General features: G+C 42.9%; 1 protein-coding gene across 1 annotated transcript in view; it reads right to left on the reverse strand.

Annotated features, from left to right (window-relative positions):
• Positions 1 to 1,350: 1,350 nt before the first annotated feature.
• The window catches only part of LOC113569049 (stabilin-2-like), a 48,223-nt gene continuing 34,077 nt past the window's right edge, over positions 1,351 to 15,496 (reverse strand). The window contains 1 exon segment of the mRNA XM_035528189.1: positions 1,351 to 1,760. Coding sequence (XP_035384082.1) covers positions 1,704 to 1,760 — 57 coding nt within the window. The 3' untranslated portion in view covers positions 1,351 to 1,703.

The following is a 15,496-nucleotide window of genomic DNA, read 5'->3' on the forward strand; positions in this document are numbered from 1 at the left end:
ATCTCCCTCTGCCCTGCACACACTCTGTTCAACTCAGCAGGAAACACAAGCTTCACCTCCACTACCCCAGAGAGACTGAAGGAACTGTGTCCCCTCAGCCCCCTATAGAGAGAGAGAGAGAGAGAGAGAGAGAGAGAGAGAGAGAGAAAGAGAGAGAGAGAGAGCTCCTTACAGCTGCCAATCACAATCACTGTTACCTTTTTAGACAGAGAAGGGGAAATCATCAAACATTCTACAGTGACAAATCAGAGGATGCATGTTTGACTTACTCCATATATATCAAAAGAACGTCAGCGCGGATGAACAGAACTCCACCTCCCTTCTATAGAGGCGTCTGACTGAGGAGAGTGTGGTGAGAAAGTCACCAGCATATAGGAGACTGATTTCAGAGCGAGGAAGCATTCAGTGTAGATTCAGCTTTAATGCCACCTGCACACAGCTGATCTAAACACTGATTAATACTGTATCTGACAGACAAATACACAGCTAGTTTGGGTAAGGATACGGATTTAGAAAGACACTGGTTTATCACTCAAAGCACTAGCTTATCTCTCGAAATAAACTAAATTGAATAGAATAAACATCCAAAGACTTATATTTTAATAGCCTAAAGTGAGAAAGATGACGCTTGGTTTTCAGTTATTTGAAAGGAAGCATATAATAATGAAATTATGACTGCAAAAATAGAAAAACAGTAGATAATTTAATAAAGACTTTAGAATATATGTTTTACTACAATTCAATTTAAAAGTTTTAAAAACCTTTATATAGATAATGATAAGATGTGACAAAATCATTTTGCCGTATAACTGTAATACATATTTCATCCACAAGATGGCAGAAGAGGATAATGAATTTTATAATCACGGCGGTGAAACAGATATTTTATTCTACTGACAGAAAAAAAGAGAGAAAAATTCGCCCTCACTAAAAACACATAAGAAATGCTCTATTCTTCAATGGGCAGTTTTTTTAAAGTAAACCAAGAGAACGAGAACAAGTAATAATGGCACAGAGAGTATTATTGTATTCTGAAAGGATTTTGAATACAGCCCTTTCAAAATGCATCAAAGACTAAATACACACTTTTTTTCCTATCAGATAAGACTTGTATTTATAACCCTGTTATAACCCAGTCCAGAGTATCTGAAACTTGCACCATTCTGGCTTGTTCCCAAATCACAGACTGTGTGCAGTGTTGGATTCTGGACCAGGCTACACACATGAGAAGACAGTGGCAGAAGGGCTAGGGGGACATTATAGCCTCAACTTTTGTCTCAAGTTATCCAGCTGATTAGAAATTTGTGTTCAGTGAAATATACCTTAGAGTTTATGAATCACAACTGATACAAATGCTTTTGTTTGTTTATTTGTGCATGTAGTGGTAACATGAACATAAACTTGTTCTACCAAAGGAATAATCAAGGCCAACAAACATGTAAACATTCAACCACACAACACATGCACACAGAGACATAAACAGTTTTACACACAATCACAAAAGTACTTCCCATTTTACTGGGTCGTCAATGTCCAGTTCATTTCAATTCAGCTTTATGAAACTGCCCTTCAATGCCCTTCTTTTTTTTCTTCGGCCCTCTTATGGTCTGCTAAGGTACTGCAGCACTTGAGTGTCCTGCTGCTCTACAGCAGTTCAGGCTCTGAGCTGTACGGAGAGTGTCTGAGTGAGATCCCACATCTCTTCAGCTATCCTGCAGAAGATCATAAGAGCCACTGGCAACCATCTGCTGCTCGTCATCCTTCTGTAACACAGTCCAGTGTTAGAACCGGGCAGCACAAAGTTTTGTTCTGTTTCAGTCTGTAACTGTAATTATGCATAACTGTAATCTGTAACTGTAATTCTTTTACTTACCTCATCTGCTGGGAGGTGGGGGTCAGTGGGGGCAGGTGTGGACTCATACGTGGGGTTGGAGATGTACAGGGCTGATCCAGAAGGGCTGCTGTCTTCATTCTCATCTTCCTGAAAGCCAAACACACATACTTGCATACTGCATATACACACTATAACAGTCTAATTCATTTTCCTTTTATTAAATCCTTCTTCACATGTTTGGATTAATTTTTCTGTTTGCATATTAAAAACATGTTGCTATCTTGTGACGCACCGTGTCCACACTAACCTTGAAGTAGTGGAACTGGAAAGGCTTGGATTGCTGGGTGTAGAAATGGTAGGCCACAAATGCTCCAGCCACAATAAGGATGATGAGTAACAGAACACCGATGCCCATCCCTGCCTTGTGGGCGGGGTGGAGGGAAGGAGCCGGAGGGGGTCGAGCTTTTAGCGGTCCATGCAGCACATGGATGATCCCATTGGATGCAAAAATGTCAGATTCGATAATGTAACGGTCATTGACATATCCAGAGGAAGCCTGGAGGCAGAAAGGATCTATTAAACTTTGTTGGTAATTATTTGCATCCACTAACAGTTTTCAGGAGACATTGTGCATGCCTGATTTAGACTTGAAGTAAATGTAATTGCTTAGAACATCCACTAACTATAATGCAGCTTAAATGAGGTAAATGTTTACCAGTGCCTGGGGGCTCTGCAGGCTAGGAACCCCTTTCAAACTGAGTGTATGTCCCAGATGTGTTCGAACATGGCTGACGTTAATGAGAGCTTGCAGCACCAGAGCTCTCCCATCCAGCAGGTGGTGCTCTAAAGCCCTGTAGGACGGTGTCTATTCCAGAGAGAGGGGGAGTGTGAAACACCTTTAATCTTCACTCATGAAGAATGCAGACATCTGTGTGGTATGGAGAGGACCAAGCTACCTCGTTCTCATAGAGACCGTCATTATCAGGCACAAACAGGATGGACAAGGTGGTTATGTTGCTGAGACGCCTCACAAATTCTTGACCTGATGCTGAAGTTCTGGAGCAATTCAAGATTTGCTGGGGATGGGAACAATTTATGAGACCAGTCAGTGTCAGTTACTGGGGAACATCAGAACCTGTAGCAGGTTTCCAGTGCAAGTGTATCCATCACCAATGTAGCCCATCTTACACTCACATTTGACATCTGGTAAAACAATAATATTAACAAATAAATAAACATGCGAGCACACACACACACACACACACACCATTTATATTTAGCAGCATGTGTCACGGCTGACCGGTCCCCTAAAGAGTGAGACACGCCCCCACCAGACCAGGACCATACCACTCACCTTCCCTGCTCACAATCACCTGTCTTCTGACAGGAGACACCTACGAGTCATTAACCAGTACGCATATTTATACACCCACAGGTTCGGAGGGACAACGCTGCACATTAGCGGTCAAGACCACACAAGTCTACTGCGAGCCACTACCCCGTTCCTGGAAGGCCAATAGCCTTGCCATCGTTGCTTATATTAAAAATGGATAATAAAGAACCTGTTGCTGGAACTTCACCTCTTGCGAAGCAAGCAGCCCTGAATGGGCTCACCTGTTGGCTGTCCAGATGGCAATGCTAGAGTAGCAGAAACAGGAGATTGGAGAGGTTCGCTCTGTGGTACAGACGCTCGGCCAGCGCATCCATCACACGACTTTGAGTACCGAGCACAGAACGAGCTCCCCCGTCAACCCGCCAGTACACGAGGGGGTTAAAGGGTTGATTGCCTCCCCCGAGGCATACGGCGGGGACCCCGATACTTGCGAGGGGTTCACTGTGCAGTGTGAGCTGTTTTTCGGATATCAGCCGCGACTGTCCGACCATGCTAAAGTTTCGTTTGTCATCTCAAGACTTATGGGAAAGGCACGAGTATGGTGTGCGGCATTGGTAACAAATAACTCGCCATTTACGAACGATTATGCAGGATTTATTGGAGAACTACGTGTGGTGTTCAACCATCCCCATCAGGGAAAGCTCTGTGGGCTATCACTGTTGTGCCTAAGGCAGGGGTTGAGATCTGCAGCCAACTACGCAATGGAATTCCGAACCTTAGTGGCAGGAACCCGCGCAGATTGACGTGTTTATGAACGGAGACCGGACCTGCCCGGCAAACCAACACTCCTGAGGAGCCCCTGCAGCTGGATGCAGCCGGGGTACAGTGAGGAGGAGGCAACAGTAGGGTGAGTTGTTCTTCCTCTCATCCCATGTTTAAGATCTGGTCCAGGTATCGTGCAAAGGCCATGTACTGTCAACTTTTGACCTAGTGGATTTGGGAGGTGCTGGGAAAGTCATGGACTGGGGCTTTGCAAGGAGGCTAGGTATTAAGGCCATCACTCTGCCCTCCTCACTAAGCGTACAGGCCTTGGATTGGGGTGTGGTAGGTCTAGGTTACATCATCCATGTGACCCCCAGGGTTCTCCTTGTCACCGGGGGGGGGGGGGGGGGACGACAAACTGAACGCATCAGTTTCTTCCTCCTACCAGGCCTGTCTCACACTTTCACCCTAGGTTTACCTTGGCTGTGTACGCACAATCCACAGATGCTGTGGGCAAAAAAACTGATCCGGCAGTGGGCCATGTCCTGCTATCGGAGGTGCTTCCCAAACAAGGCAGTACCCCTCCAGGCTACTTCCATAGAGAGTCCTGAAGCCGGGAAGCAGGTGCCTATTCCTTTAGAGTACCAGGACCTGGAGTAGGTCTTCAGCCCCAGCAAAGCCACACGGCTTCCACCGCATTGAGACTGGGATTGCGCGGTAACACTCAAGGAGGGAGTGGTGCCCTCCCGGTGCAGAATCTACTCCCTCTCTCAGGAGGAGGAGCAGGCTATGGCACAGTATATTAGAGGCTCTGCAACAAGGGTATGTCAGACCCTCGACCTCTCCGGCATCTGCAGGAGTCTTCTTCGTAAAGAAGAGGGACAGGGCCCTGAGACGTTGTGCGGATTAGAGGACTCAACAAGCTGCCCCTGGTATCAGGAGTGTTTGAACAACTGTGAGGGGCCAGATATTTTACGAAACTTGATTTGCGCAGCGCATACAGCCTAATCCAGATCAAGGAAGGAGACGAGTGGAAAATAGCCTTCAGCACCTCCACAGACCACTATGAGTATTTGGTTCTGCCGTACGGTTTGGCAACAGCCCCGGCGATATTCTAGGCCTACATTAACGAGGTTCTTAGGGAGTTTTTGGGAAGATCCGTCGTCGCGTATATCGATGACATTTTGATCTATTCCCCCTCCTGGAACCAACATGTACTCGATGTGCGGGCCATGCTACAGACCTTATTACAGAACCACATGTATTGCAAGGTGGAGAAATGCAAATTCCATCGCAAGGAGGTCAACTTCCTAGGGTACGCCATTGAACAAGGGTGTGTGAGTATGCAACCAGGCAAGGTGGAGGCTGGGCCAAGACCACTTATACGAAAAGCACTACAACGCTTTCTAGGCTTCGCCAACTTTTATAGGAGGTTTATTAAGTCCTTCAGTTCGCTGGCAAGGCCCCTCACTGACCAGCTTTGGGGACCTGTGCGAAAGATTAAGTGGACCCAGGAGGTTGACAAGGCCTTCAAGGAGCTCAAGAATGCCTTTGCAACTGCTCCCCCCTCCCACTCCACCTGAAAATGCTCTTCATGGATATGATTATGGCACAGTACTTGTGCCATTCATGTGTGGAAAGCTGAATGTATAATGAAATCATACTAGCAAAAAGTCTAGTTAGGTGCATAAATAAAATCACACGTTGTAGTACACAGCTCAGCTTTGCAAACACTTTTCAACTAGATTATTAAATGTTCAGTAGAGAATGTGACCTTTGCACTCTGGTCCAAAGTGGCCATCTATGCATAATTCACAGGGCACTCCCTGGAACCCAGGAAAACATGTGCAGGTGCCGTTGCCTAGGTGATCCTCATCACACTGTCCATGGTTACTGCAGGGGGATCTTGGCCCTCCAGGACAGGCTGGAGAACAGGTTGTAGTGAGAATATCACACACACAATGCCACTATCACTTTCACTGTTATTATGCAAAAGCAACAATGTTTAAGAACCCAGAAGGGCCCAAATATAGCTGCCATCAACAACATGATTAATGAGTTGTAGTAAAATGTGAATGAAGTCTGGATTACTGTACCGAGACAATCCCTGCAGTACTAACCTGAGCAGCACTTGGGTTTCCATATGACCATGGTGTGCACAAACTGACATCCACCATTCAAAGATGAGAAGCGTCTGGGCAGGTCGCACCTCTGTATAGACGGCATTCCAAAAACATGTTACATTTAACTTATATAGAAATGATTAGCTTTAAGTCAACTCAAGGAACATATTAAATGAGAGATCTTTATGGAAAAATACATATAAAATAAATGTAATATCTTTCAAATAGTGTTTGTATAAGCTGGATGAAGTATTTATGATTTTTTTTTATAAAGGTAGTCATTTATGTGTATATAGTGAAATGGGCATGGATTTGTGAAAAGTACATTTGGTTTACTTATTGAAGGGCAATCAGATGATACTGTAACAGCACAATATCTGCAAGGCATCTGTCATAGAAACATAAACCATTTATATAATCTATATATAATACAAAATGAGAGTGTAGCATAGCTAAGAAACATTTTTAATATGGGAAGTATATAATTTGCATATAATATGCATGCTGCATATCAGTAGAGGATTTTGTCAGCATATCTTGGAATTATGTGGAACTTACTGTGATGTCTACAGTGTCCTTCTGATCACAGTGCCCCCCAAGGCTGGGAGGTGTTAACAAGCAGTCAAAACCATAAACCAAACCTCTATTGAACTTTAGATTCCTGTTTACAATCTGACAACTTTTGACACTGATGTTCACCCTAAAAAAGAGTGGGTGATATCAATAATATTAAGTATGGTAAAGTAGCCAACTTAACTTTAGAAATAACATTCAATCCTTTTCAGCCCATGCTCACACACAGCACAACACTACAGATTGGAAAGTGCTCCCTGTTCCCTGATTGGTCCTTGCTCACCTGAATCTCCTCTCCTGAGTCCAAGACTTTTCCATCACTCACTATTTGGTCCTCTCCGACGCAGCTCACAGAGACGTCAGAGCCCTGAAGGGTCTTCACTGAACTGAAATGAATCATTTCTGCAGACTGCATCTAAACAAGACACATAAAAAATCATTGCATATATACCCAGGATTACAAGGGCACAAGCTTCGTTTCCTCTATAGTTGGACCCTCCATCAGAAACAATGCACAGCAGGCATGTGGCGCTCTAAACAGTGACGTAGGTCCTCCTGAGCTCTGCTGAACTGGGTCCAGCCTGCTACCATCTGCACAGAAAGAACTTACTGCCGTACGGTTTGGCAACAGCCCCGTCGATATTCTAGGCCTACATTAACGAGGTTCTTAGGGAGTTTTTGGGAAGATCCGTCGTCGCATATATCGATGACATTTTGATCTATTCCCCCTCCTGGAACCAACATGTACTCGATGTGCGGGCCATGCTACAGACCTTATTACAGAACCACGTGTATTGCAAGGTGGAGAAATGCAAATTCCATCGCAAGGAGGTCAACTTCCTAGGGTACGCCATTGAACAAGGGTGTGTGAGTATGCAACCAGGCAAGGTGGAGGCTGGGCCAAGACCACTTACACGAAAAGCACTACAACGCTTTCTAGGCTTCGCCAACTTTTATAGGAGGTTTATTAAGTCCTTCAGTTCGCTGGCAAGGCCCCTCACTGACCAGCTTTGGGGACCTGTGCGAAAGATTAAGTGCCACCATCATCTGCCACCAGAGTTTTCACCTGCAGCAGCAGAACAGTACGATGCACATGTGTGTGTGTGTGTGTGTGTGTGTGTGTGTGTGTAACATGGATGTCTTTTGCACTTTTTTATCATTTACACTACTACTTCAAAAGTTTGGGTTCCCATATTTATGCAACTTTATGCAATGTAGGTCTAAATAATGTATGTAGTAAATAAAATATGTAATAAAATATGTCATTCTAAACTATCATTTAGTATTTTAGTGAACTAAAGGTCATTAACTATTGAATAATTCATTAAATTGAATTTAATGCAATTTCTCCTGAAATAATCTGCCTCAAGATTTGATCATTGCTTTCCACCCCTTTGTGAAGTATTCTGGATATTAATTTTATTATTAACTCTCTCCATACATGTCTATGAAGCATTTTGGAGTCATCTGCACAATTCTACATAATTCTGGACAAAATTATTTGTGTATTTATGTGCTTCCTAAAAGTTATTGGAAAATTCATGAATTTTTAAATTCTAATATCACATTATAATAATTTTATGTACATATCCACAAAAATGTGGATTATTGAGAACACTGATGCAGTGATTCCAAAGTTTTGAACAGTAGTGTATATATAATTTTATGATTGATGGTCTGTATGACTGAACTCACAGATGTTGATTTGAAAGCTTTGTTGCTTGGTACAAAAACAGTGAACGGTCCACGTGACATCAGAGGCCAGGACATGACTGTTTCTGAAATACCAACAAGGCACAGCAGAACATGTGTGAATCTCTGAGCTCTAAGTCAAGCACAGCTCTTTCTTGACCTTAGATTTTCTGTAAATTATATGACCAACCAACCAAATTTCACTAAAAGCCATGCTAGCATTGGACAGCCAGTGTCACTCACCACGCAGATCAATCGCATTGAGCAGTTGACATGTCACTCACCAAACAGACTGATGGCACTGGACAGCTAGGGTTAGGCCTCCAGGTTCTGAGTTCAGATCTTGCAGTCTCTGCATTATATTGCCAAAGCAAATTTTCCATTGCCAAGGAACCCCTCCAGTCATGTACACCTGTCAGGCAAGAAAAGAAGTACGTACAGTGGTGTGAAAAAGTGTGTCCCCTTCCTGATATTTTTTTGCATGTTTGTCACACATCTTTCAGATCGAACAAATTTAAATATTAGACAAAGATAACACAAGTAAACAAAAAATGCAGTTTTTAAATGAAGGTTTTTATTATTAAGGGGGAAAAAAATCCAAACCTACATGGCCCTGTGTGAATAAGTGATTGCCCCCTAAACCTAATAACTGGTTGGTCCACCCTTAGCAGCAACAACTGCAATCAAGCGTTTGCGATAACTAGCAATGAGTATTTTACTGAACTGTGGAGGAATTTTGGCCCATTCATCTTTTCAGAATTGTTGTAATTCAGCCACATTTGAGGGTTTTCGAGCAAGAACCGCCTTTTTAAGGTCATGCCACAGCATCTCAATCGGATTCAGGTCAGGACTTTGACTAGGCCACTCCAAAGTCTTCATTCAGTTTTTCTTAAGCCATTCAGAGATGGACTTGCTGGTGTGTTTTGGATCATTGTCCTGCTGCAGAACTCAAGTGTGCTTCAGCTTGAGGTCACAAACATATGGCTGGACATTCTCCTTCAGGATCTTTTGGTAAACAGCAGAATTCATGGTTCCATTTACCACAGCAAGTCCATGAAGCAGCAAAACTGTGCCAGACCATCACACTACCACCACCATATTTTACTGGTGGTATGATGTCCCTTTTCTGAAATGCTGTGTTACTTTTACGCCAGATGTAATGGGACATACACCTTCCAAAATGTTCAACTTTTGTCCCGTCAGTCCACAGAGTATTTTCACAAAAGTCTTGTGGATCATCAAGTTTTCTGGTAAAATTGAGATGAGCCGTTATATTCTTTTTGCTCAGCATTGGTTTTCGTCTTGGAACTCTGCCATGCAGTCCATTTTTGCCCAGTCTTATTATGGTGGAGTCATGAACACTGACCTTAACTGAGGCAAGTGAGGACTGCAGTTCTTTGGATGTTGTTGTGGGGTCTTTTGTGACCTCTGGGATGAGTCATCGCTGCGCTCTTGGGGTAATTTTTGTTGGCCACTCCTGGGAAGGTTCACCACTATTCCATGTTTTTGCCATTTGGGGACAACAGCTTTCATTGCAGTTCGCTGGAGTCCCAAAACCTTAGAAATGGCTTTATAACCTTTTCCAGACTCATAGATCTCAATTACTTTGTATTTCATTTGTTCCTGAATTTTTTCGAATCACAGCATGATGTCTAGTTTTTGAGGATCTTTTGGTCTACTTCACATTGTCAGGCAAAGCTTCTAAACCCTGCCTCTACTTAGAGATTATTTACAAACAAGCACTAAAATTAATAAAAAATACAAGAGTGCACACATACACCTTTCCAGGGCCATCGTAAACACATTGAGTGGAGTTGCTGTGGCGGGAGTCTGCAGGCATGCAGCCGTCTCCCTGATAGCCCTCGGCACACATGCATGAGTGCTGATTTGGGCCGGTGTGTATACACACTGTGTGCTCATGACACACTTTCCTCAGACATGGGTTAATCACTGCAAACAACAACAGTGACAAACATGATGACGATTACAACTGTCCTATTATGCCTTTGCACATGTTACATGTAAAGTTACACATAATGTCTTATTATAAATGGCACCACATCCAATGCCTGAAACAAAAATAGTGACAAACCAGTCAGAGGATTTTTCAAAAGAATGAAGGCAGCTGGCTTGGTTACATTTTGGATTTGAGCCTTATATAAAGTCATTTGTATAAGACACTTTGTTGACAGACACATCTAACTGATAACCAAATTTGTCAGAAAGTGCTCAGATTAGGGATTTCACCTCTTCCTGACAACAGTACCAGAGCAAAAGCTGTATAAAAAGTGCTCTGCTCTGTTCTGATGGAAATGAAAGAGCAGCTCCCAGGAAGTCCATCAAACAGGTACTCACACGTGCATTGGACCCCATTACCAAAGAAACCAGGTTTGCATTTTCAGTTTTCCAGAGGAAATGTCTTCAAAAGAGAGTGCATTCTGCCCACAGTGCAACACAGCACAAATGGGGAGCTCTGTGAGCACACACACACACACACACACAATTAAGACACAAGGACTACATAGCTCCAGAATTGTGAGGATGCTTAAAGAATCATCTTTGTCACCATTGTTGCACGCGTGTCCAAACATGTTCTCCTCACATTTCTCACATGCTGGTCCCACAAAACCTGCCTGGGAAACACATGCAAAACAGATACAATATGGCTGGGTGGCCACAGCTCACGCATGTGCATTGTGTGTGTGTGTATGTGCATGCACGTTTGCATGTAAAAACTGACACCTACAAGGCTACTATTTTTATTAGGGTCCAAGCACTTATAGTGCTTATTATTATCATTATTATTATTATTATTATTATTATTATTTAAAACAAATTGTGCAGACCAAACCATAAGTCCTACAGACATGAAACTTGGTCAGTAGGTAATAGTCTCTGCTGCTACAGATGACGCTACAGCACACTCATTTACATTTACATTTACATTTATGGCATTTAGCAGATGCTCTTATCCAGAGCAATTAACAAAAGTGCTTTATCATTTACTCATAGAATATATCCTAGCCTGTACAGTAGGTTAGAGTCCAAGATACTAATGATCTAGCATACTGTACAAATACAGGGATCACTGCTGATGCCTAGAAGTACAAAATACATAAGGTCAATCTTAAACAATGATAATTGTAATAAACAATAAGTACTAGAGATTGTTAAACAACATCAGTATAATAAACAATACTATTAATTTAGTCAGTCAATAAAGGAGCAGAGTCAATTGTCATTGAAATATTCCATGAATAGATAGATCTTCAGTCTGCATTTGAAGACAGCAAGGGACTCTGTTGTCCAGACAGCAAGTGGAAGTTCATTGCACCATCTTGGAGCCAGGACAGAATGCTTGTCTTCCGTGAGATGCTTGTCTTCCATGAGATTTGAAGCATGGTATTTCAAGCTGAGCCGTACTTGAAGTTCGAAGTACTTGAGATACGGATCGGTTTCAAGTTTCAAGTTTGGTTTATTTGTCACATACATAGTCATACACAGTATAACTCGCAGTGAAATGGTTGAGTGCTCTGTCCAACCTAAGGAAAAAGTAAAACAGGGGTGCATAGAGAAATATATATTCTATATATATATATATATATATATATATATATATATATATATATATATATATATATATATATATATATATATATATATATACACAAAAATATATTAGCAATGTATGTACAATATATGTATATTATGTTTATATACACAATGTACAATGTATATATGGATATGTATGTACACAATGTCCCATCTTGTAATTGACATTTACAGTTATGTTACATGGTGGTAATTGAACATATTTACAGTTATGTTACATTGTGGTGGTGGTCCCCACAGTTTATCAGTTTCCCTGATTCAGGGCCCGAATTGCCTGTGGGAAGAAGCTCCTCTTCAGTCTCTCTGTCTTGGTCTTCAGGGAGCGAAAGCGCTTCCCTGACCTCAAAAGAGAGAACAGCCTATTGTTGGGATGGGTGGGTTCCTTCACAATCCTCCTGGCCTTGGTCTGGCACCGCTTGTAGTAAATGGTCTGCAGGTCAGGAAGTTCCATATGAGTGATGCACTCTCCTGAACGCACCACCCTTTGGAGTGCTTGTCTGTCCTGCTTGGTGCTGTTCCCAAACCAGACTGTGATGTTCCCTGTGAGGATGCTCTTGATAGTGCGGGTGTAGAAGTTCCGCAGTACCTTGGAGGGCAGTCTGAAGTATCTTAGGTGTCTGAGGTGGTAAAGACGCTGACGAGCCTTCTTTGCCAGGGGGTTGGTATGGCGGGACCAGGACAGGTCCTGCGAGATGTGAACACCAAGGTACCTGAAACTATCTACTCTCTCCACCGTGGTTCCACTGATCCTCACAGGTTGGTAGTGCCGCTCCTGCTTCTTGCTGCAATCCACAATCAGCTCCTTTGTCTTACTGACGTTTAGGAGGAGATTATTTTCCTGGCACCAGTTTTCCAGCTGTTTAATCTCCTCCAGGTAGGCCCTCTCATCGTTGTCCGAGATCAGGCCCATGACAACGGTGTCATCAGCAAACTTGACAATGATGGTGGAGCTGGAAGTGGCTGTGCAGTCGTAGGTGTACGACAAGGCTTTGACCATTGACCTCATGTATGAAGGGGCTGGTCGATTTCTGGCTTTGTAGGCAAATATCAAGGTTTTAAATCTGATGTGTGCAGCTACTGGAAGCCAATGAAGGGAGCGCAGCAGCAGAGTAACTTGTGAACCTTTGAAGATTGAAGACCAGTCATGCTGCTGCATTCTGGACAAGTTGTTTAGGTTTGATGGCTCTTAGAGGAAGACCAGCAAGTAGTGAGTTGCAGTAGTCTAGCTTTGAGATCACAAAAGACTGCACAACCACCTGGGCAGCTTCCTGCAGGAGAAAGGATCCTTCATATGTTACAAAGAACCGGGTCAGAAACATTGAGTTGAGAATGACAACTAGTTGTCCAAAGTTATGGCCAGGCTACAGGCAGCTTCGGATGGTTATACCAGGGAGTTCTCATAGGAAACAGTGAGGTCATGGTAAGGCTTGGGAGTACCGAGATGTACAGAAGTTCGATTTTACTGAGGTTAAGCTTCAAGTCATGGGCTGTCATCCATGACGCAATGTCAGTCAAGTATGCTGAGATACGTCTGGAGACCTGTGTGTCAGAGGGTGGAAAATAAAGAAATAATTGAGTGTCATCAGCATAGCAGTGGTAGGAGAAGATCATCACCAAGAGAACGAGTATATAAAGAGAAGAGAAGGGGACCTAATATTGAGCCCTGTGGAACACCAGTGGAGAGTCTACATGGTTTGATTGTGGATTCTTTCCTTGTCTCCTGATATTACCGTCCCTCCAGATGGGACTGAAACCATTTCCATGCAGAACTAGTCACACCAAGCCTGGGGAGACAGTTAGAGAGGAGAATGGTGTGTTTTACTGTGTCAAAGGCTGCTGAAAGGTCTAGAAGAATCAAAACAAATGACAGTTTGGCAGCTTTAGCAGCTTAAAGTTTCTCCGTCCCTGCTATGAGGGCTGTTTCTAGCATGAAGTTTCTCCATCACTGCTATGAGGGCTGTTTCTGTAGAATGTGCCTGTTTGTAGCCAGACTGACTGGGATCATGCAGCTGGTTCTGGGTGAGGAAAAGAGATAAATGAGGAAAGGCTTTTGAGAGGAAAGAGAGAAGTGATACCGGTCTGTAGTTGGCAATGTTGGAGCCATCGAGATCAGAGGATTGCTACCACCTTGGCGATTTTGAATGCAGTTGGCACATATCCAGAAGATACAGAGTTGTTGATGATGACAGAGATGAAAGGAAGCAGATCTCTTGAGATTGTCTGGAACAGAGTGGAAGGACTTGGATCCAGTGGACATGTAGATGGATTGCAGGAAGTCAGAAGTTGAAGAATTTCATCTGAGGAGAGAGGAGAAAAAGAAGTCAGAGAGTTGGATGTTGGGGAATGCACACTGGTTGGAAGAGTGGGAACAGAGGAAAAGGACTGGCAGATTGCCACAACGTTCTCCTCAAAGAGGGTGATGAAATCCTAAGGAGTAAGAGATGAGGAAGAAGTGGGAGAGGGGATTAAGGAGAGAAGAAAAATAGTGAAGAGCTTGCATGGATCAGATGCTGATTATTCAAATTTTCCTCTGTAGTAGGATGACTTTGCAGATGTTATGTCCAATGAGAACTTGGAAAAGAGAGACTGGTATGAGCTGAGTTCTGAATCTAGGTGAGATTTCTTCCACCACCTCTCTGCAGTCCTTAGTTCTCTCCTGTGGCAGCGAGGGGAGAGGTGGGGACTTTACAGGTCTATAGGAGAGAGAGCACAGAAGAATCATTGATGAGGAGAGTGTAAAAATGAAAGAATCTGTAACTGCCGCCAAAGAGAGAGAGGACAGAGAGTCATGGTGGAAGGGTGGACAAACTAGTAGGGAGTAGGGAATAGTAGGGAAAACGCATTCAAGTCCATAACTCCTACACAGTCATACAGACAGACACACATGTAATGAACCAGTTATGACACTGGGAGGCTCTACAGTGCACAGTTACCTACTTTGCACTTCACAGGACTTGTATTTAAACCTAAATGGGCAGAAGTCAATAAAAGTAGTTCACATAAATACTTGCAATTATATCAAACATGTAATTATAGTATGATGTTACCTGCAATGTTTGAGTGCATGACTCAACCTACAAGAGACTTCAGATACTTGTTCACAAAAAATTCCTTAAGCCCTCCAGTAAGACTGGTATGAATGTATATGATACAATGTAACAATTAATAAAGTTTAATGCCATACCATATAGAACATCACAGTAAACAGGGCTACCTAATTGTACTTGCAGTCATATTAACATATAATCAGTGCAGGTTATAACAGCAACACGGTACAGTTCTTATGTTTTTATACTATCACCAAAACTAAACTCAGAAATTCCCCACCAATTCACATTAGACCCAAAATGCCAGTTTGTGCATTGTAAACACCTTGACTTGTCTTGGTTGCAAAGAGACAGTTGGAAAGAGACAGGGTGTTTTCATAAAACATTCACAAATGTGATGTAACCAGACACATGCATATAGCCTTTCATTCAGTTCCATATCAACTAACCAGTCAGGCATCCACAACTTCCAGTATGGTGCAACAAACAATAGAACAGCACTGAATAGTTCAATTTTAGA

Source organism: Electrophorus electricus, chromosome 7 (genome assembly GCF_013358815.1).
Source record: "Electrophorus electricus isolate fEleEle1 chromosome 7, fEleEle1.pri, whole genome shotgun sequence".
Classification (NCBI taxonomy): domain Eukaryota; kingdom Metazoa; phylum Chordata; class Actinopteri; order Gymnotiformes; family Gymnotidae; genus Electrophorus; species Electrophorus electricus.